Source organism: Capsicum annuum, chromosome 5 (genome assembly GCF_002878395.1).
Source record: "Capsicum annuum cultivar UCD-10X-F1 chromosome 5, UCD10Xv1.1, whole genome shotgun sequence".
NCBI classification, from domain to species: Eukaryota; Viridiplantae; Streptophyta; class Magnoliopsida; order Solanales; family Solanaceae; genus Capsicum; species Capsicum annuum.
The window spans coordinates 204883541-204907796 of NC_061115.1; the positions used below are offsets into that span (position 1 = coordinate 204883541).

The 24256-nt window shown below is 33.3% G+C and overlaps 1 protein-coding gene across 1 annotated transcript; it reads left to right on the forward strand.

Moving 5' to 3' along the window:
• Positions 1–1980: 1980 nt before the first annotated feature.
• Positions 1981–23461, forward strand: LOC107872068 (protein trichome birefringence-like 33). The gene is made up of 6 exons (XM_047413337.1): positions 1981–2149; positions 2954–3167; positions 18919–19090; positions 21690–21889; positions 22250–22408; positions 23010–23461. Exons 1-6 carry the CDS (start codon positions 1981–1983, stop codon positions 23347–23349), a joined length of 1254 nt encoding a protein of 417 aa, XP_047269293.1. The 3' UTR covers positions 23350–23461.
• The last annotated feature ends 795 nt before the right edge of the window (positions 23462–24256 follow it).

Genomic DNA, 24256 nt, shown 5'->3' on the forward strand with positions numbered 1-24256 from the left:
AAGGTTGAAATCACGACCTTTGGGCCACTGAAAATGCATTTTACCACTTGCACTAGATTACCTTTTGGTATTGTGGGTGGTAGGTTTATTATTTGAATATTAATGTATATATACCTATATATAGAGAGAGTTTTCGTCGAAATTTGTGGGTGGCGTGCCACCCTCACGTGCATTAACAGATCCACCCTAATAATGCGTGAATTCATGTGAGCTTCCCCCTTTCTTTCTGTATGTGCGTATTGTGTATATCACCCAAAGAGGAAAAGAAAACATGAGGGGGGAAGGGGGCACGTGGGGTAGGAGTAAGGTAGAAAGTTGTTAGGATAAAGTGAGGTGATCCAATTTAATTGGGTGGGTGTTAATTTATTGGAAATTTTGTTATTTTTGTTAGGGTGAGGTATCAAAAGTGGTTATCAATTTGTTGTTTTCTTGTAGAACCTATCTCATGATTAAGGGGGTATGGTAAGATGGGGTAAATGATAAAATTTGGCTTTCAAAAAAGACAAAATTACGTGTTTACACCTATCATTATGTATTTAAGGTAAAAGAAAACGAGAGGCGAGAAAGGTAAAAGAAAGAGAGAGGGGAGAAAGATTACTACCAATTGATTTTATGAATTTGTTGTAAACGAGTACAATATTGTATTTTTTTTTATTTTTATTGGTTTCTTTTTAAAATTTTTGTAGATTTAGATTTTAAATAATATGAAAGCTATGAAACAAATTAAAGTTAAATACTTATAAACTTCTATAAACAAGGTGATATAGCATTTCTATATCGCCTAAAAGATCTTTTTTTTGTTGCTTTTCGAATATTTTCCTTCAATTTACTAGATAATAATATAATATTCTACTAACTTATTGAATTAAAAAATACACTAGCTTAGCACATGTAATTAAGTAAAAAGTATTGTAACCGTTCTGACTTGTGACGGTTCAACTAATGAAAGCTTAGGTTACAACTATAACTGTTGTGATAACTCAACTAATAAAAACATAAGTTTCATTTATAGAATATAAAAACAGTATAATTTATTAAAGTTGCAAATGTTGAATTAAAATAATGAGAAACAGTAATACTGATTGTCTTTTTCTTCATAATCCATCTTTCTTCCCTTTAAAATTGCAAAGGTTGAATTGATAGTACTTACTGCTTAATTCTTTTGATTTTCTTTTTGGTTATTGATTCACAACTTTGATTGAGATTACTATCAAATTCAATCTCAAATCATGATATTAAACAAAAATGTATTTATCGAATTTCTATTATTGCTGAAGAAATTTGAATATTCAAGATCTATTTTCACTATTAAAGATATATGTGTATTTTATCTCATGAAGAAAACTAAAAAAGATTTTGAATGTCACAGAAAAAAAAAATTAATGAGTACGTGACTCTTCCTTCTCCCCCATCTCTATGATAACTGCTTTCTTGAATTAATATTGTAACAATTGAAAGTAAAGGCACAACAATTATTGTGTTTAACTATCCAAAAGAGATCAAAATATTTTATATGAAAGTACCTTAATGTTTTCATGTAAAAAAAAGACTTTAAATGTGTTTAACTTTTAAATTTAATTAGATGTTTAAAAAATTATCATAAACTAACGATGTCTTTCATTACCACATAGGTACGGACAATTTCATGATCACGCGAAGCGCGACTAACCTCACTAGTTTAGAATAAAACGCTCCAGAAAGTCCCTACTCCTACCTTTTGACGGGCGCATTAATTACAAAAGATTTGCCCCAAATTCAACGAACACGAACCTTTTGTAGACACATTAATAATTATTACTGATATCGATTGCCTAGTTTAGAAAAAAAAGATAATATACCTTAATTAAAAAAACAATGAATCTAACTTATCTCTAATTTTTCATTCAATGTGTTAATCATGCTAGAGGCTTCAACATAAATCCAAATATAAAATAACCCTTGATTAAAATTCAAGCCTATAATATTTTTGACACTCAATAGATGGAATTGCCTCCTTTATTTCTCTTCAGAAAAACTCGTTTTTATAATTATTTATTTTTATTACTAACGTTGGTTGTATTTTTGATCACTTACTCATCCTATCTTGTTCCTTCTTCTCCATCAGTCACATCCTTGGCCAATTTGATTTGGCCAAATCCAAAATCTCCTAGTAAGTTTGATCAACATTCTTTTCTTTTCCTCAAAAGTATCTTTTTTTAGAACGTGTGTTTACTCAGAAATTATTAAGTTTGCAATTCCTCGTTCATTAATGAATAAAATGCTCCGATTAATCTCTTGGTATTATCATATAAAATGTTATTTACATTTGAGTTACTATTAGTCATATTGCTTTCATCGGAAAATCGTAAGAAGCTATATCGAGGTCTTTTTTGGACCTATTCATATGGTTGCGAATGTAATTATATGATACAAGTGAGATTATCAATCCTACTTGTGTATAAAAACATAACAAACTAATCAAAAACTTTAGAATTCCTTTGCGGAGGAGCCAAAATTTTCATTATGGAAAACTTCATTTACATCATTCAAGCAGATTCAACATATAATATACATAAATTAAAAATTAGCTTGTCTATATTGTGCAATTTTCAGTAAAGAGGTATCAATTGACACCCCTTGATTCTACATATAATATAACATAAATTAAAAAATTAGCTTGTCTATATTGTGCAATTTTCAGTAAAGAGGTATCAATTGACACCCCTTTGACAAGAATAGCTCTGCCGCTATCTGAGAGAAAGTTGCATCAGAAATCTAGAATCCGTGAGTTTAGAAATGAACCAAACATCACATGAAGGAACCAAACAATTTTAAAAAAAAAAAAAAAAAAAAAGTTAAAAAAGTTAAATCTTTTTCAGTTTTTTGGTTTTTTGCATGCATGAAGTGTGAGTGAAATTGATTGTATTTTTTTTTAAAAAGAAATTGACTGTATATAATGAATTTGTATTGATAGAGAAGTACAAAGAGAAATTACCATTTGCCATAGGAGAGACAAAGGAAGGATGCAATGTGTTCAATGGAAAATGGATTTGGGATGAGAAAAGGCCTTTATATGAAGAATCAGAATGTCCTTATATACAACCACAATTGACTTGTCAAGAACATGGCAGGCCAGATAAAGATTATCAACACTGGAGATGGCAACCTCACGGTTGTTCTCTCCCGAGGTAAAATTCTTTTATATTGTCACTGTAACTAAGTCAAACGAACTCTATGAAATTATTAGAACATTGGTGGATGTAACTATTGAGCCATGGGTTTAACCAAACTACTATTCCTCAGTTTCAGTTAATTGTCTGAGCTTGCTTGGGCACAGAATTTAAGAAACTAAGAGAAATTTTTGGAATAAGCTGTATTTAATTTTGTTACTTGTGATATTTATTTGACTAACATATTTAATCTTCGATTAATAGATTTTACCCCTTCAGTCCACCCACTAATTCATCCTCAGAAATATTTTTTTAAAAATTTGGATTAAGTAAAAGTACACATTTAGTTTTACTATACCCTCCACTCTAATTTATTTGACATGCTTTACTTTGTTGGGTTCAATTGGTGTGAATGGAAAATGGAGGAACATAACTCTTTGAGTAAAAGACACACTGTTTCGGAAAAGGGATGACTGTTCAATCAGATGTAACTGTTCAGAAAAGATATGATTGTTCCGAAATGATACACCCTTCCATGAACCATTGCTTCCTTTCCGAAGGAGCATTTGATGGATATAAATACCTAAACTTTTTTCCTCTGGTAGAATGAAAAATTTCTGCATTGAAAAACACTTTTCCATTTCTAGAACTCTTTGTGATCATCTACCGTTGAGTGTGTTTGAAGAATCAGAAAGTTTGAGGTACCGCTACATTCTGATTGTGAGCCATTTTATCCTGGGAGGAAAAATTCCGCAACCTCGGGTACTTGAGGGGAATTAATTCCTTAAGGACACTCCGTGAAATCAGAGGACTTGGTTCTATTTCTTCTTCATCTTATTTCTTTAACTAGCATACTTCTTTGACAGTTCTTGAAGAACTTGTGTTGAAGGTATTAAAAACTTCATAGGTGTTCTTGATATATTCTTGAACTTGTGTTGAAGTGTTTGTGCAAACAAACAGATTGTGTAACCGAAAACAACAATCTTAAGTAATTAAATACTAATTTGTATTGTTTTGTTCATTGTTTTTTCAGTAAATAGTTTGAACTTCATATTGAAAGTTCTTCAATTTTTTGAACTTGTGTTTCAAGTACTTGAAGCTTTTGGTTTTGTTATTTTCTAAAAAATAGTTTAAACTTCATTTTGTTGATGTTCATAAGTTGGGTTGAACCTTCATTTGATTGTTCATATGTTAATTTGAATATGTGTTTGAAGTTATTGTTGAAAAATACAGATTTTATCAAAATTGAGAAAAACAACAATTTTAAGAAAAGTATAAAAATATTTATTTTTGTGCTTGTTTGGTGAGAAAAAAAATAATTTATCGCCATTTATAAATCAAGTATCTGGTTAATCTGTATTGGGTCTGATTTTGTGGAGACTAAAATCTTTTGATTTCTACTCCCTCGATTAGAAAAATATAAAAACTTCATGGAGAAATCAATATGAGAATTTGGTTCGAAGAATATAAAAATTTCACCGATTCAGTAAAATCTCTGTATCGGTTTCTTGAGTTTAAAATCTGTGGGATTTCACTCTGTTTGAATTTGATTATGATTTGAAGTTATAAAAACTTCGTCATGTTTCATAGTTCATTCAGTTGATTATTTGAAGATATAACAACGTCATCATTGACTAGAAACGGATTGGCTAAAGATTAAATTCTTTATTGTTAGTATTCTCAAATACTAAAGAGTATGTCAAAGATTGAAAGGAAAATGACGAATGAAACTGAACAATAAATTGATTTGGTTGTGAATGGTGTTGTCCCAACGGCAATCAATGTTGTGTCATTAAGTCGTTCAGGTATTGCTCTAGCCATGAAAACGACAGAGAAATTAGAAAAAAAATTGATGTGAATTTCAAAGAATGGCAGCAAATGATGTCATTTTGACTGGCCAAATTTGCAATGCAAATGTTCACAAGCAAAGATCCTCATATTCTTGAAAAATAAAAATAATGATTGAAAATCAATTGTTTGATTTGAAAGATCTTGTGAATCATTCCAAGATAGATCAGGATAATGAGTTCAATAAAAAATCATCAATTATGGTTGCAAATCCTGTTAAGGATGATGCTCAAAATGATAAGAAGATGAAGAAGTTTTCTGGACAATAGAAAGAGCAATATAAGAAAATGTTCAAAGACAATTGCTACATTTGTAGTGATGTATGCAACAAAGCTCTAAATAGTCAAGTTCTAAATAAGAACAAGAAAAGAGATTAGATAAACATGTTGGAAACAACTAGAAAGATTGAAAATCTATGTGAGATGATTACTGAAAGCAATCTAGTTGGATATCCAAATGAATGGTGGTTTAATTTAGGAGCCACTAGACATGTTTAAGCAGACAAAGAAGCTTTTGCTACTTATGATCCCATTGGTCCCAAAGAAGTGATCTTCATGGGAACTAATGCAAAAATCAAAGTTGAAGGAAGTGGGAAGATATTCTCAAAAGTGACTTCCGACAAGTCGTTGATTCTCAACAATATTCTCCATGTTCCTACTATTAGAAAAAACTTAGTGTCGATAACACTTCTCATTAAAAACAGGTTTAAGTGTGTGTTTGTTTCAGAGAATGTTGTAATAGGCAAGAATGAAACATATGTAAGAAAGGGCTACCTCAATGAGGGTCTTTTCAAACTTTATGTAATGGTTGTTGAAATGAAGAAAGCTGAAGCCTCTTCTTACTTGCTAGAGTCAAACGATTTGTGGCATAGTCGTTTAGGACATGTCAAGTATAAAACCTTGCAAAAACTAATTAACTTAAAATTTTATCCAAACTTGGAGTGTAATAAATCAAAATGTCAAACATGTGTGGAATCAAAGTATGTTAAGTATTCGTGTAAGTCCGTTGAAAGAAATTTCAATCTCTTAGACTTAATCCACACTGACATTTGTGATATGAAGTCAACACCATCTCGTGGTGGAAAAAAGTATTTTATAACTTTTATTGACGATTGCTCTAGGTACTTTTATGTCTATTTGCTAAACAATAAGGATGAAGCAATAGATGTGTTTAGGCAATAGAAAACAGAAGTTGAAATCAGTAAGAAAAAAAGATCAAAATGATAAGAAGTAATTGAAGTGGAGAATATGAATCTCCTTTTGCAGAAATATGTGTAGAGAATGGAATTTTCCATCAAATTACTGCCCCGTATTCACCTAAGTCTAATGAAATTGTGAAAAGAAAAAACCGAACCTTAAAAGAAATAATGAATGTCTTACTCATCAGTTTAGGTTTACCACAAAGCTTGTGGGGGAAAACTATCCTTACATCTAACCGAATACTCAATAGAGTGCCCCATAGTAATACACAATTAATTTCATATGAAGCATGGAAAGAAAGAAAACCCAACTTGAAATATTTCAAAGTGTGGGGATGTCTAGCGAAAGTTCAAGTTACTATGCCTAAAAGGGTGAATATTGGACATAAGACAGTGGACTACGTGTTCATAGGATATGCTAAAAGTAGTAAAACATGTCGATTTTTTATTCATAAATTTGAAATTTCAGATATCAATGTAAATACGGTAATTAAATCAGATAATGTTGAGTTCTCTGAACACATTTATCCGTAAAAAACTAGACATGAACAATCTAATGGAGGGTCTAAATAACTTCGAGATAAACTAAGTGAGGATATATATAATGATGAGAATCCAAGATGTAGTACACGTCAAAGAAAGTCAACTTCGTTTGGATCAAATTTTGTAACATTTCTCTTAGAAAATTAGCATTAAACATTTAAAGAATCAATTTCATTTTCCAACTCATCCATTTGGAAAGAAGCAAACAATAGTGATCTTGAGTAACTATACTTGGCAGTTGGTTGATCTTCCTTTAGGAAATAAACCTTTAGGTTATAAATGGATCTTCAAAAGGAAAATGAAAGTGAATGATACTATTGATAAATACAAGGCAAGACTTGTAGTAAAAGGCTTCAAACAGAACGAAAGGCTTGATTACTTTGATACATACTTACCTGTAACAAGGATAACTTCAATTCGGATGTTAATTGCCTTGGCGGCAATATATGATCTTGAAATTCATCAAATGAATAGGAAAATAACATTCCTAAATAAAGAATTGGAGGAATAAATTTACATGAAACAACCCGAGGGTTTTATGGTTCCTGGTAAAGAAAAAATGTGTGCAGACTAGTTAAGTCACTCTATGGACTAAAACAAGTACCTAAATAGTGGTATGCTAAGTTTAACCAAATCATGATGGCAAATAGGTTCAAGATAAATAAATGTGATTAGTGTGTTTACATTAAAGACACTCCAAATCACAAGGTCATTGTTTGTTTGTATGTGGATGATATGTTGATAATCAATAGAGATATTTTTGACATAAATGCTACGAAACAAATGCTTGAGAGCAAGTTTGCTATGAAAGATCTCAGAGTTGCGGATGTGATTTTAGGAATAAGAATCCATGAAACTCCACAAGTATTGGCGTTGTCACAGTATCATTACATCGAAAAGGTACTTGAAAAGTTCAAATATTTGGATTTCGATATTGCCAAGACTCAATTGGACGTGAGCTTTGCACTTCAAAAGAATAAAGGTGAAAGTGACTCACAGTTGGAATATGCAAGAGTGTTGGATGTTTAATGTATATCATGAATTGTATACGGCTAGACATTATGTGCTATTAGTAAGTTGAGTTTGTACACGAGTAATCCCAATAAAACTCACAGGATGGCAATGAAAAGAGTTTTGGGGTATCTTAAATACACTCAAGACTATGCTTTGCATTATAATAAATATCCTATGGTAATTGAAGGATATAGTTATGCAAATTGGATCACCATATCAAATGAAGTTAAATCCACGAGTGGATATGTATTTACTAAATATGGAGGAGCAGTCTCTTGGAAATCATCTTAATAGATATGTATTGCTCGCACTACTATGGAATCTGAATTTATTGCATTAGATAAAGTTGGTGAAAAGTTGAATAGCTTCGAAATTTCTTGGAAGATATTCCTTATTGGCCCAAACCATTGACACTAGTATGTATACAATGTGATAGCCAAGTGGCGATACGTAGGGAAGGGATGATGATGTATTCAGTAAATTTTGTCATATAAGACGGAGACATAATACCGTTAGAGAACTACTCTTTAGTGAAATTATCACTGTTGACTGTGTGAAGTCGAAGGATAATATATTGGATTCATTTATAAAAGGATTATCTAGAGAAGGAGTTGAGAGAACATCAAAGAAAATGGGTTTACGACCTAGGACAAATCAGCATGGTGGTAACTCTACCTAGCGAATTGGAGATCCCAAGAGTTGGTTTCAAGGAGATCAAACAAATTTGTGACTGAAAGGTTCAATATTTTCAATACACCTAATCCATTCTCATGATGTAGACGATGTTTAGTAAATAAGGATAAGGTTTGTGGTGCGAAGCCTTTTAATGATTATCTAAATTTGGCAGATTTGATCAAATAGTTTAATCTATATGATTTAACAAGTAGAAATCACCTATATGAGGGTGAAGTTGAAGTCGTTTCAAGGAGAATGTTAGTAAAGGTCTATTCTCTAAGCTCTTATGAAATCAGGACGTGTTCATGATTGAAACAAATAAAATTGTGAGAACCATAAATGGTAAAAGGTGGGTTGTATGACATGTGAATAGGTGTACATTAAAGCTCAACGGTTTAAAGATATCAAATCTATCGACTAACTGAGTACATCCGATGCATGTTCACTACGAAAAGTTTAAAGGGAAACCTTATTATCCAGATGCAATTAGTTCTTGCTTTCTGATCACATACTTGTCCATAAAATTTTTATAAAGAGTATCCACTCCCCATTTATATGGGGGATTGTTGGGTTCAATTGGTGTGAATAAAAAATAGAGGGACAAAATCTTTCGAGAAAAAGACTTACTGTTTCAAAAAGGAGTGACTATTCGGTTAGATGTGACTATTCAGAAAAACGTGACTATTCTGAAATGATATACCCTTCTATGATCTATTGCTTCCTTTCCAAAGGGACATTTGATGGCTATAAATACTCGAACCTTTTTCCTCAGGTAGAATGAAAAATTTCTGCATTGAAAAACACTCTTCTACTTCTAAAAACTCATTATGATAATCTACCGTTGAGTGTGTTCGAAGAATCAAAAGGTTTGAGGTACCACTGCATTCTGATTATAAGCTATTTTATCCTGGAGCAAAAATTTTGCAACCTCGGGTACTTGAGGGGAATTAATTCCTTAAGGACACTCCGTGAAATCGGAGGACTTGGTTCTATTTTATTAGAGTGTATACCCTACTGATTTTACTATTTTACTCTATTAGTTGGCTATCATTGGAACAAGTACACTAACGTGGTTCACTTATGAAGAGTAAATGAGAAGACAATATATTTACCTGGAAAACACCCGGCTCAAGAAAGGTGTAAAAAACCATGACCTGTACCTTTATAGGATTTAACCCCAACTTCACTAATACTCTTGAGACTCAACAATCAACAAACTACAAGACTTTTGTAAACTAGAAATTAAACTCTAACTCTTATTTCTACAATAACATAAATCTTTCCAAGATAAGTGTTCCCAAGTCTTCGAGTTCCCTAACTTTAAGACACAACTCCTAACTCAGTTTATATTTCATTGAGTCTAGAATCAAAACCCATTACAACTTAAAGAACCAACATATTACACAAAGTGTACGACTCTCTAAGTAAAGGACTAGGTTCTTCTTCAAGCTAGAGAACGAATTTGCTGATTGATGCTTTTCTTATTGGTGCGTGAGTGAAACTCTTTGAAGTAGTCTCTTTTATTTAAGCCAACTCTTGATGAATTCCTCTAGATAATGTAGTCTTCTTTCTTCAATAGGACTCTCAGTTAGTTCCACTCCTTGTTGCAATCTATCTTCTTTCTGGGTAGGATTCCTTTATTAACTCAATCTTCAAGTGTCATGTTTATCTTCTTTCCAAACTTCTTTTTTGCATGAGACAAATTCTGAATTTGGTTGCTTATTAACTTCTGACTTCAACCATGATTTATCATTAGCCTTACTCAACACTTTCTCCTGTGAGAAGCAACATGACTAACATGTTTCATTCATAAGTCAATCATCAAAACTTTATTTCTCTAATAATTTCCCCATTTTTATGATGACAAACCAGCACATGTTTCACAGTATCACAACATCACAACTTTTCTCTTAAGTCCCTAACATACTCAATAAAAAATTAAGCACAGGGATAACTAGAATGAAACAGGTTAGTTATTTAAGTATAAACATTGCATAATATAATTCTTTCCCCTTTTGACATCATCGAAAAGAAATTTCTCATTGAAGTAAAAGAAGTTTAATAGTCCATGGCCACTGAGGTTACCAATAAAATAATCAAAAGCTGGAGTAAAGATCCATCCTTTATTAGATTAAACAAAAGAAAGAAATAAAAAGCAATGAAGTTAGTACATCCAAGAGCAAGCTATAATCAACTAATACCAAAACACTGATAAAGATAAACAGGCCAATCACAAAAATAGAAGTACTCCTAAGGTGCTAGGAAAAGAGTTAATTTGAGGAAGAGAAAGCAGAGGGAATGAGAGCAGTCAATTTGCTCACGATTTTAGAATTTGAGGATCTTTCACTCTCAAGGGCAGCTTGAAGAGAAGCAATTGAGCATGAAGTTGCAGATTTTCAGCATGTGCAGCTTTCAATTCACCAGTCTTAGCAATAAGTGCATTCTTTAAAACAGGTAGTTCCATATGGTTCACTGTTCCTATAACATCTTTGGTGGTCTGCGGAGTCCACACTTGAACAGGTACCCTAAATTCTTCAAATATAGGAATGAGCCAAAATTCATAAGGGAGAGCATGACCATTCACATCTTTAAGAAGAACCCTTTGCATGTACTGTAGAATAATCCTAGGCAGATCAATTTTCACCTTAGTATCAAGCAGTTCCATGAGAGTAGGATCAAGGCAATTTGCTACAGTCCTTCTTTCCTTTCTAGGTGTAATTATCTTGTGAACAACATCAAAATAGAGACGATGAATTGGAGACATCTCTCTCTTGATAACTCTACGATGGTTGACAAACTAAGGATTACCAAAAAACTTTCATGAAATATCAAGTGCTGATGCAATATTGTCAAGGGGTAGCCAAGTGACCTTGATATAGTGACCCTATCCCCCCATAGGAATGTGTGAGATTCTGGAAATATCAGCAATATAAAGATTTATTATAACCCCCTTACAGTGGTGGAGAACATTTCTCCAATAGCAACCCCATTGGCTTAGAATTCATAAATCTTAGCTTTTGCAGAATTTCTTTATGAATCTCCTTGAAGAAATTAGTGTGACCACCCCTGGGCCTCTAATTTTGTTAACAAAACTTCTATGTCAGTACCCCCAAAACCACTAACAACTCATCCTTTAGCCAACTTACGATTCTGAAAATGTAGAAGATGCTCTGTAGGAGAACCAAGATTTATAGGTAATTCATCAAGCTCAAAGTCAAGGTCTAACTTAGTAGAAGCATCAGGAAGTGACTCAGATTCAGAGGAATTGGGGAACAAGTATGTCAACCTGTTTCTTTAAACGTGTGGAGGCTCTTTTTGTAGTGGACTTAGAAGAGGATGAAGTCTTAGGAGTAGGAGTGGATTTTGGCTAACTCGAAGGCGTACAAAAGGCAGAGGATTTTGGAATAGTCTATTTCACTATTTTGCTTTTACATACAGAACGGAGTAGCACATCATGAGAGAAAGATGGGGGAGAAGGAGAAGAAGGGGGAGGAACAGGTGTATTTACTCATTTTCTTTTGCTAGCTTGAAGAGCTTCAACAAAGGATGTTTCTTCCTATTATTTCTTTCAGCGAGTATGAGGAGTTCTAGGAGTGGGTACAACAGGACAAGGTTCAACAAGATCATGGTCGTTCAACAAGATCATGGTCCTCAACAACAATGATGGAGGATTTGATGGGTGACAGGATAATGATGAAGAGTTACAGTGGTGATGGGATTGTGGTGGCAGTTTTTTGAAAATATTGGACTCTTGGGATTTGGCTGTTAGAAAAATTTAAAGAACCAAGAGAGAAAACATGTTTCTCCTTAGTTAATTTAAGGTAAGTTGATAATCATACCTGGACTCTTGAAAATTCTGAACAACAATTGCTTTAAGTGTTCTAACATCACTAAAAAAATTAAACAAATAAAGGTTATATCACTAACCATTTTGGAATTAGGACACATAACTAACTGTGCAAGACTGGATTAATCAACAAAAATACAAAAGCTCATCAACTTTTCTAGTCAATCATTTGGGGAGATTTATGCAATCTTAATCATCCCCAAAGCTAACGTATTTTTTTCAAAGTGTTCCCTGCTTAATGCCTTAGTGAATATATCATCAATTTGTTCTTCAGTAGAACAGAACTTGATTAATATAAGGCTTTTTTCAACAATATCTCTAAGAAAGTGATGTCTAATATCAATATATTTAGTTCTTTTATACCGAACAGGATTTTTTGTAATATTAATGGCACTTGTATTGTCACAAAAAGTAGGAACACATCCAACATCCACTCCAAAATCCATGAGTTGTTTAATCCATAACAACTGAGCACAACAAGATCCAGCAGGAACATACTCAGCCTCAACAGTAGACAGAGCTACTGAGTTTTGTTTCTTAGTGGATTAGGTAATTAAACATGATCCAAGGAAGTGTGTCATGCTTGTGTTGCTCTTTTTATCCACCAAATAGCCTGCATAGTCAGCATCAGAATAACCCACCAAGTTAAAATTACTATCTTTTGAATACCATAGGCCAAGAGCACTAGTTCCTTTGAGATATCTAAAGATTCTCTTCGCAAATTTCAAATGAGATTCTTTAGGATTTGCTTGAAACCTTGCACATAGTCTTATACTGAACACAATATCAGGTCTGCTTGCTGTAAGATACAGTAATGATTCTATTATCTCTTTGTATAATTTTGCTCCATATCAGACCTGTTTCATCTAATCTAGTTTTGTGGCAGTGACTATTGGAGTAGTGATCTCTTTTGCCTCTTCCATGGAAAATCTTTTGAGAATTTCCTTGACATACTTCTGTTGATGGATAATGGTTCCAGATACTGTTTGTTTGATTTGCAATCCTCGAAAGTAATTTAGCTCTTCCATCGTACTCATCTCAAATCCATAACTCATGAGTTTTGCAAAGTCATGTGTCATATTTATGTTTGTGGAGCTGAAAATAATGTCATTAACATACACCTGCACAGCCAACAGATCTTTTCCATTAGTTTTCAAGAAAAGAGTGTTGTCAATTTTATCTCTAGCATGACCAGGCTCCAAGAGAAATTTTAACAATTTCTCATGCCAAGCGCTTGGAGCTTGTTTCAGTCCATACAAAGCTTTGTCAAGCCTGTACACATGATCAGGAAACTCCTTACTTTCAAAATCTGGTAGTTGTTGACATACACCTTTTTCTTCAGAATTCCATTCAAAAGGCTCTCTTAACATCCATTTGATAGAGAATGAACTCCATATAAGCTGCAAAAGCTACAATAAGTCCTATTGCTTCAATTCTAGCAACAGGAGCAAAGGTCTCATCAAAGTCTATGCCTTTTTCTTGATTGTATCCTTGGACCACCAATCTTACCTTGTTCCTTATAACTGTTCCATGTTCATTAACCTTGTTTCTATACATCCACTTAGTTCCAATCACGGTTCTATCTTTTGGAAGAAGAACTAAGTGTCACACTTTGCTTCTTTCAAACTAATTTAACTCTTCTTGCATGGCTATGATCCAATCAGCATCAAGCAGTGCTTCAGACACTTTCTTTGGCTTAATTTCTGACAGGAATGCTTTGAAGGCACACATGTTTCTTAACCCAGACCTTGTGGTGATCCCAGATGTGAGATTGGTGAGTACATTTTTAATAGGATGTGATCCTTGATACTTGTATTCTTTTGTGACCAATCCTAGTGAGGTACTAGGATTACTGCAATTATTCTGAGCTGGGGTATTTGGTGGCTCAGTTCCTCCTGTCAATGTGCCTCCAGAATCAGTTCCCCCTGTTGAGGTACCTTCATGTTTGGTAACTCCAGTAGATGGACCGTGTTGAGTAACCTATTCCTTTAAATCATGCCATTCCTGTAAGTTAGTCTTGGCACAAGATTCATAAAAAACTACATGCACACTTTCTTCAACATAATTTGTTCTGTTGTTTAGAACCCTCTATGCCTTAATATGATGTGAATATCCTGATAAGATTCCCTCATCACTCTTAGTATCAAATTTTCCTAGTTAATCCTTTCCATTTTTATGAATGAAACATTTACAACCAAAAGTTCTAAAATGAAACATATTTGGTTTTCTTACTTTTAGTAATTCATAGGGAGTCTTCTCTAGAATAGATCTGATCATGCATCTATTTATAATATATGTAGAAGTACTAATTGCCTCAGCCCAAAGGTTTTTAGCAAGATTTTCTACAAGCATCATTATTCTAGCCATATATTTCAAAGTCCTATTTTTCCTTTCTACTACTCCATTCTATTGAGGTGTTTTGGGAGCAGAGAAATTTTGATCAATGCCATTTACAGAACAAAATTCCAAAAACTTAACATTTTTAAATTTTGTACCATGGTCAGATATTATGGAAATTAGGGAAGTGCCTTGTTTCTTTTCAATTTTCTTAATGAAAATAGTAAATGCATCAAAATCATCTTCTTTGTAAGCTAGAAACAATGTTTAGGTAAATCTGAAATAATCATCAACAATCACAAAAACATACCTTTTTCCATCTCTACTTTGCAGTCTCATTAGCCCACACAGATCCATATGGATCAGGTAAAGGAACTTACTTGTACTGACATGGTTCTTTGGCTTGAAAGAAGATTTTACCTGCTTCCCCCTTACACAAGCACTGCAAACCTTTTCTTTCTTGAATTTGGGTTTGGGAAAGCCCAGTACCATATCCTTGGAAGAGCGTTTTGTTTAATTGTTTCAGACTTACATGTCCAAGTATCATGTGCCAAAGAAGGAGATCATTTTTTATAGCACTTAAACAGGTCAAATTTGTTCCTGGTATTGTCATTGTATTAGTTTTGTACACATTCTTGTGTCATCTTGCAGTGAGTACAACCTCCTTGGTGTCCATCCTTTTGACTTTGACTCCTGCAGAAGTAAAAATAACTTTGTTACCTTTATTGCGCAGTTGTGATATGCTGAGTGGATTGTGCTTCAATCCCTCCAAAAGGTAGACATCCTCCAATTCCCTTGACTCAGATGTACCAATCTTTCCAACTCCTGTAATGATTCCCTTTTTGTTATCACCAAATGAAACTCCACCCTCACTTATTTTGGAGAGTAAAAGGAATTTTTCTTTATTACCAGTCATATGTCTTAAGCAAGCACTATCCAGGTACTAATATTTTTTGTTTCCTTTCACTCTCACCTGCAAAAGTAAATTAGGGGTTAGATTTAGGAACACAGACAAGCTTGGGCCATTTGTATGAGTAAAATGATGAATCAGATTTCTTTTAGTCCATGCAGGCAACAAGTTGCAAAACCTATTTCTTTTCACAGATTTTGTTTTTCTTATATTGGTTTGAGCTGGTTATTTGCCAGAATAGCTTTTAGTAGCAACAGGACATTCAATAGTTAGATAACCTGAATTGGCACATATGTAGCACAAATCTTCAGTAATATCAAGGCTTTTTTAAAAACCCAATCCAGCTTTTTCATTGAGACTTTTCTTACTTAGTTTGTGAATAATTCTTGAAGAATTTGTACACCTGTTTGCTCTCTCAAGATCAAGCTTTAGTTTGGTAATTTCTTGACTCAAATTATTTTTTTTCTTTTGCATCACTGCACTGTTGTTTGTACTTGATTAACTCAAGATCAACCTTTTCTTGTTCCTTGGTTTGGCCCTTTCTTCCCTTTTCAATGAGTGTTAGTTTTAGTACTTCAATTTTAAGTGTGACATTTGCAGAATCAAGTTGTACAACCTATTCCTTAAGAGTGTTGTTTTCTTTTTCAATAGTATTCTTCCATGCTTCTAAATCAATGAAGTCAAATTTGAGGCTTGCAAGGCTGTCGAATAACTCATCCCTATTAGAAGTTAATTCTTGGAAATCATCAATTAGGGCACTCATTAAGGACATAAGTTTTGTTTTAGAACATAAGTGTAGTTTTTCTTTAAGCTCAAGAATGCTTACCTCAAAAGTACCATCTTCTTCTTCTTCCAAGTCTGAATCTCCAATAGCCATGAGTGCAGTCTCATCAATTTCTTCATTTTCTGACTCATCTAAATCGGATCCCTAAGTGGATACCATAGCATACTCCTCTCTTTCTTTAGCCTTTTCTTTTAATTCATTTTTAGCTCTTTCTTTCTTCCACTCTATTTCCCATATAGGACGGTCTCTAATATGATGATCAATCTTGCCACACTTGTAGCATCCATTTGGATTGTCATTGAAACGTTTCTTGCTATCTATTCCTTTCTTATTTTTAAAGAACTTGATGAAGTTCTTAGTTATGAAGGCAACTTGTTCTTCATCAAGTTCAACTTCTTTATCACTGTCTGATGCCTTCTATTCCAAGGTTCTCTCAGGAGCTATCACTTCTTTCTTGATCCTATTAATTTGCATTTCATAGGTCTTCGGATTACCTACCAGTTCATCTAATGTCATTTGAGTGAGATCCTTTGTGTCCCTAATGGCAATGACTTTAACATCCTATTTAGACTTAGGTAATACCCTTAACACCTTTTCAACTTGTTACTCCATGGGAATGTCTTTTCCTAAGGAGGTCAATTCATTTGTTAGTGCAGTAAGCCTGGTCATCATTTCATGAAGAGATCCATTCTTTTTCATCTTGAAAGCTTCATATTCAGTAAAGAGAAGGACAATTCTAAACTTCCTTACTTGAGAGGTACCCTCATGAGCATTGACCAGGGCATCCTAAATTTGCTTAGCAGTGGTACAGTTTGATACTCTGTTGTATTCAACTGGCCATAATCCACTGACCAAGATATTTTTGGCCTTAGCATTCTTCTTTAATGCTAGCAAGTCATCAGCAATAAACTCACTTCTTACCTTCTTGACCTGTTCACCATCAACCAGCTTCATTGGAATAGTAGGACCATCAGTGATCTTATCCCACAATTCATAGTCTTCCCCTTGAATGAACATTTCCATCCTAGCTTTCCATTAGATAAAGTGAGAACCATCAAAGGGTGGAGGTCTAGTAGTTGACTGACCTTCACTATGACCAGTAAGAGGTGCGGAATTCATCATAGTGATCTTTTCTTAGGTGCTAACCTGATTAAGACAACCTCGCTCTGATACCACTCGTTAAAGTACGTACCCTACTGATTTTACTGTTTTACTCTATTAGTTGCCTATCAGTGGAACAAGTATACTAATGTGGTTCACTTATGAAGAGTAAATGAGAAGACAATATTTTTATGTGGAAAACACTCATCTCAAAAAAGGTGTAAATAACCACGACCTGTACCTTTACAGGATTTAACCCCAACTTCACTAATACTCTTAAGCCTTAATAATCAACAAATTACAAGACTCTTGTAAATTAAGAATTAAACTCTAACTCCTAGTTCTACAATAACACAAATCTTCCCAAGATAAGTGTTCCCAAGTCTTCGAGTTCCCTAACTTGAAGACACAACTCCTAACTCAATTTATATTTCACTGAGACTAGAACTAAAACTCATTACAACTCAAAAAACCAATCTATTACACAATGTCTATGACTCTCTAAGTAAGGAACTAGGTTCTTCTTCAAGCTAGAGAACGAATTTGTTGATTGATGTTTTTCTTATTGGTGCGTGGGTGAAACTCTTTGAAGTAGTCTCTTTTATTTAAGCCAACTCTTGATGAAGTCCTCTAGATGATGTAGTCTTCTTTTTTCAATAGGACTCTCAATTAGTTTCACTCCTTGTTGCAATCTATCTCCTTGTCTGGGTAGGATTCCTTTATTAACTCAATCTTCAAGTGTCATGTTTATCTTCTTTCCAAACTTCTTTTCTGCACGTGACAAATGCTGAATTTGCTTGCTTATCAACTTCTGACTTCAACCATGATTTATCATCAGCCTTGCTCAACACTTTCTCCTGTAAGGACCAGCATGACTAACATGTTTCATTCATACGTCAATCATCAAAACTTCATTTCTCTAACATATTTCTTCTTCATCTTATTTCTTTAAATAACATACTTCTTTGATAATTTTTGAAAAACTTGTGTTGAAGGTGTTAAAAACTTCATAGGTGTTCTTGATATATTCTTGAACTTGTGTTAAAGTGTTTGTGCAAACATACATATTGTGTACCCAAAAACGACATTTTTTTTGGTATAAACCAAAAAGAATGTCAACCGTCCTATATTTAGACACAGTTTAACTTTAAAATTTTTCATTTTAGCTTAATGATATGATTTATAGTCACAAACTTCTAAAACTTGTTTTAGGTCACAAACTTTACGTGCTACATAATTTGGGATGGAGGAGCATATGACCCTATATTATACCCCCTTTTATCCGAGTTTATGTGATACTTTTCACATTTTGAGAGTCAAATGGATACTGATATTATGTCTTATAGATGCTGATATTATGTCTTATACTTGTATTTATAGTACTCTGCTTAATTGTTTACCTAACTCTTCATCAGTTAGTAACTTATTATAAGAGACATTGTTATTCTACTTGTGTTTCTCCAGACTTTGTAGCTCTATTTTTTCTTTATTTTTTTATTGTTAATATTCCAGTTTCAATGCAACACTAATGCTGGAAACTCTTCGAGGGAAGAAGATGTTATTCGCGGGCGATTCCTTGAACAGAGGACAGTATGTTTCTATGGTTTGTCTGGTTCATAGACTCATTCCTGAGAATGCTAAATCCATGAAAACTGTTGGTAGTTTCGACGTTTTCACCATTAAGGTAATTATCTCTAGCTATTAGTACCAATATTGGCATGTTGGGAACAATGAAAGAAATAACTGATTATTCTTTCTGCTATAGGTATTATTTTTTTCTTTCAAAAAAGAAAGAATCATGGTAACCGTTTGAGCTAACGAAATTAGTAATATTATCCGTGAACATATTAAATAATATAATAGAGAAGTAAAGATTGTAAATACCGGAACCATAATTCAAGTAGGCGATGGCATTGCTCGTATTCACTAAGATGTCTCGTATTTCTCAAAAAAAATGATTTGATTGATGGGATTTGGTATGAGATCGATGATCTCGATGAGATTGATATTTCAATCTTTCTTCTCAGAACATATTGATTTTACCCCATAAGCGGGACCAAGCATGTAGCCGCCAGAAGCAGAACCCCATACTTCTTCTAGAGAATCTCCTAATTGTTCCAGAGCAACTAGAAAGAGATTTTTTAATCAAAAAGAATTTGGTTTGGATGTAGGATACCATCCAGAAGTTTTCGCAACTCGTCAAGGTACTGCAGGAAAAAAAACAGCAAAAATCCGATCCAATTTATCATAATCGATTAGTTAACATGTTGGTTAACTGTATTCTGAAACATGGAAAAAAATCATTGACTTTTTGAGCTTAAGTGTAGGTAGACATAATGTATCCCGTGCTAGTAATGCTTTTTGTGAAAGATCAGTCCCTTTTGTCCCAGAGGAATGTTCTTTCTGCTGTCCTTTCAATCAAAATAACAACCTTTTAGGTAATAGAAAACGTTGTGAGTAGTATATATGTAAGGAGAACACTATAGATTTTAGTAGGTGTACTCATCCTGTAGAGGACAAAAATCTTGAAGTCCGGGATGCTACTCTACCTTGCATCTTCTCGGCCAATGGTTGACATTGAATCGGTGATAGTATCTTAAGGTTAAAGTACACCAAGAAATGGAATGTGTTCTATGATTAGAAGTTGAGTGTTGAACCTTAGATCACTGTCACTGAAGTGCAGTTTACTGGTTTGTACATTGTTGTTCCTTAGATTAGTTGAATTTACTGTCTTCACGAATTGGATTTGAGCAAATATCTCTTCGCAATTTGCCTTTTAATCGATCATGAGGAGGGTTTCCACTTTAGTACTCAGGTCGGCTGAAATGGCTAGGCTCCCGTGACATGAAGAAATTCAGTATAGCAACAGTTGTGTCGTCCCCATGTCCTCCAGGTTGAAGAGTTGTAGTGGATTGCTCCTCAACTTTGGGACCTGATCCCAAACAGATTCAAAACAGCAAGAACTAGGGAAAACTTAATAATAAAGTACGTAGAGAAAGTAAATGACAGACACAACAATTTTACGTGGAAAAAGGGAGAAAAACCACGACCTGCCTCCAGGATATCTAAAGCTTCACTATATCCAAGCAACTTGAAAACAGACTCCAAACTTCAAGAATTAAACTCTTAATCCTTCTTTTTCTAGTAATAACTCTATAACAAAGAAAACACACAATAACTCTATTGCACCACACACCAGCTAACTCTAACTGGAATGATAAGCTAACTCTAGTTTGAAAACCACCTAGAGTGATTACAAAGAAATGAGTACACTACAACACCTACTAATAATCATGCAAGCAGCAGTAAGCAACATTTAAGATCACAATACAAAGACTCAAGTACAACAAGTAAAATATAACTTGATGAGCTATCAGTCCCCTGTTGCAAAGTGAGTCTTTGATCTAAGAGCTTCAAGAGAGATTTTTGTTTAAGTATATGAAAGCTTGGTTTTCTTGTTGGAGAAGACGAGCAATATATATATGACAAAAGAAAACCTAGGAAGAATACTGTTGGCTGAGACAAAAAGGTTGCAACAGCTTTCCACCAGTCTTTTGTACTTTCGTCCAGTTGGTGGTTGACTATGATAGTGGCAGGTAAGTCCAATCTATTCCCTAAGTAATAGCAGCTTTTTCATCACACAATCTTCAGGAAACAGGTCCCAACATGCAATTTGTCAATCATCACTTAACACGGGCTTTCTTGAAGAATAGAGCATTATTGTATCCAGCACATCCTGGATCATTCTATCATCAATCCTCTTTAGTGCCCTCTACCACCACCGCTATTCGAGTAACATGTGCAATAAAACTCAAATGTTGTTGTCTGTTTAGTACTTTTCCCAGTGCATAATATCACTTCGTTTTATCTTCTTCCATACTTTAGTCATGGGATGATCAGATTCTTCCATGTTTCCTCAGCTTCTATCTTGTATGATATATAGACTATACATTGCTGTGAAGTAAAAGATTTTATTCATTGAATATACCTTCACTTTACCATGAACATCTTACATGTAATTCATTGAATTAAGTAGCCTTTACGATAATAGGTCTACTAGTCATGTTACATGGCCTAGAAAACACTGTAGTACATCTTTATCCTCCATACTATTGATAAAAACCATGAAATATACTTCATTATGATAGTAGATTTTAGGCTTTGAGATAGAAATTGTCACCAAGATTGGTTTTCCTAAAGCTAATTGTATTCATACTACAATTTGATCAATTAGTAACATTGGTCTCATATTACAAATATATAAAGTTAGCTTCTATTTGCAGGCTTACAATGCAACAATTGAGTTTTACTGGGCACCATTTTTGCTGGAATCAAATTCTGATAATCCAGGCAAACATAGGATTGAAGAAAGAGTTGTTCGAAAAGATTCAATAAACACACATGGAAATAATTGGAAAGGGGCTGACATAATTGTGTTTAATACTTACCTTTGGTGGAGGAGTGGCTCCCGTTTTAATATTTTGTAATTTCCTTGGCTCTTTCTTCTGATTTATCTATGTATCTATTTATTTAATGCTCTTTGTTAGTTACGTATCTCACTAGTGGCCGAGTCAGAATTTTCACAAAATGAATATAATTCAAATAATAAAGAAGTACATGCAGGAAGAAACTAAAAAAATTCAGCATCTGCTATATACAGTGTAACTTCTAGCGAAGGGGATTTAAATGAACCTCGTTGAACCCCTAGCTCCTCCCCCAGATCCGATCACAAGGTCCTAAGATTGGAAATACTCGGAGTTTTGGGCTTAGATATTATTTCAAAATTTTTTCTTATAATTCAAAACTTATAACGTTTAAATTCTGGATTTTTCATTGCTTGTAGGCAAGGATCTTTTGATGATGAAGTGAAAAATATAGTGGAGGTATCCACAGAGGAGGCATATGGCATGGCAATGAGGAGTATGTTGAGATGGATTAAAGAGAATATGGATCCAAAAAAAACTAGAGTTTTCTTTACTAGTATGTCACCTTCTCATGAAAGGTGAGTAAAACTACAAACTTTTATCCCTCCCCTCAAGTAAAGAAAGAAATGTTCCTATCTCCTTCTCTTGCTATATGGTACATTTTTGCTTTAACAAAAAAAGGAAAATAAATTGGTGTTTGGACAATATTTGATTGAAATAGAACAAAAATATTTGAAGTTGGAAAACAGTATTTGAAAGTAATTGTTTTGGAAAATTTGGGAAAAAAATTGAAGATGTTGGAGTGAAAGCTATTATTTCACTTGAACTACTATAGTGTGTTTGGTATGAAGAAAATATTTTTAAAAAATATATTTTTTAAATTTCTCATATTTCGCGGGCTAAATATATTCTTTTAGAAAAATAAGATAAATAAGAAAAATGTTCTTTTTGTGAAATTACAAAAAATAAGTTTCTTAAATGATATTTCTTGGTAATTGTCCCCCATCTCCCCCTCTCAACATCTCATTCCCACCACAAATCATCCACCATCACCCACATAGTTTGGGAGTGAACAATTAAAAAACCCTAAAATAAAACTAACAATTTTAAATAACATTTTAGAATTTTGGGATTGTATTTTACCATTGAGAATTAACATATCCACTCTTTGTTTGTCAGGAGCACAGAATGGGGAGGAGAACCAAATAAGAATTGTTACAATGAAACAAAAATGATAGAGGATCCAAATTATTGGGGATCAGATAGTAGAAAAAGTATAATGCAAGTGATTGGAGAAGAATTTGGCAAATCAAAAGAGCCAATTACATTTCTCAACATTACACAACTATCAAGTTATAGAAAAGATGCACATACAACAATTTACAAGAAGCAATGGAATAAATTAACACAAGAGCAACTAGCAAATCCATTCAGCTATGCAGATTGTTTTCATTGGTGTTTGCCTGGCCTTCAAGATACTTGGAATGAACTTTTATTCACAAAACTTTTTTATCCTTAGATAATTTTATGGACGATTCGCGGTTTGTGTTTGGCAAATCAATTAGAACATTAACACTTGTATTTGGATATTGTCCTTTGTGTATACTTCTTTTTAGTCAATCGATTTTGATTTTTTTTAGGCAATTGATTTTGATCAAACTGGTTATTGTGAATATGTGAACATTTATAGAAGGGACCATGTCCAAATACACTTGTATTAAGGAGCAAGTCCCCTTTATATATATACAAATTAAAGAACATATATACATACGTATGGGGTCACGAGAATTCAGTAGTGTTTGCTTAGATCATATACATATATTTGTGAAGTTAAATATTATTATAATATTAACTTGAGATTGTTGTAAGAGAATCTATTACTCATTCAATGTTAAAGAAAGAGAGGATTATGAAATTAGCATAGAAGAAATTAAAAAAGGAGAAAGGACATAAATAGTACTTCGAATAAAACTATTAACACGAAAATAACCATTGAATTTTAGTCTCGTTTTCTAACCATTTGCTAGCAGTTTTATACAATACTGATATAAATTTGATACATATCTTATACAGATATGTATTCTATACAATAAAGATACAATTTTTATGTGCATCTTATACAATATATCTATAATCTATATCTATAATACATTAAAAGTGTGAAAACAAAGTTATTTGAACTTTTTTCCTTCATTAAAAGACTTTTCTTAGACAAAATCGTCTTTTCACTATTTTCTTTAATTTATTATTTAATTATTTTTTACTATATTAACTAAACCTCCTAAAATATATGGGACTCCAAAAATATATGCAAAAAAATTAATTAATATTTTTCTTTCTACTATCTAACTAAAAAAATACTCCTAAAATAAGACTTTATTAAGAAAATATTTCTATAAATATACGTTAGGACTCTATTACCATGT

What these genes read in the sequence shown, in the direction of transcription:
- LOC107872068 (XM_047413337.1), top strand. Translation starts at nt 1,981, where the DNA reads ATGGAATTGCCTCCTTTATTTCTCTTCAGAAAAACTCGTTTTTATAAT. An exon ending in GCCAAATCCAAAATCTCCTA is followed by an intron (nt 2,150 to 2,953) that starts GTAAGTTTGATC and finishes TTGTATTGATAG; the next exon opens with AGAAGTACAAAGAGAAATTA. An exon ending in GGCTCCCGTTTTAATATTTT is followed by an intron (nt 21,890 to 22,249) that starts GTAATTTCCTTG and finishes CATTGCTTGTAG; the next exon opens with GCAAGGATCTTTTGATGATG.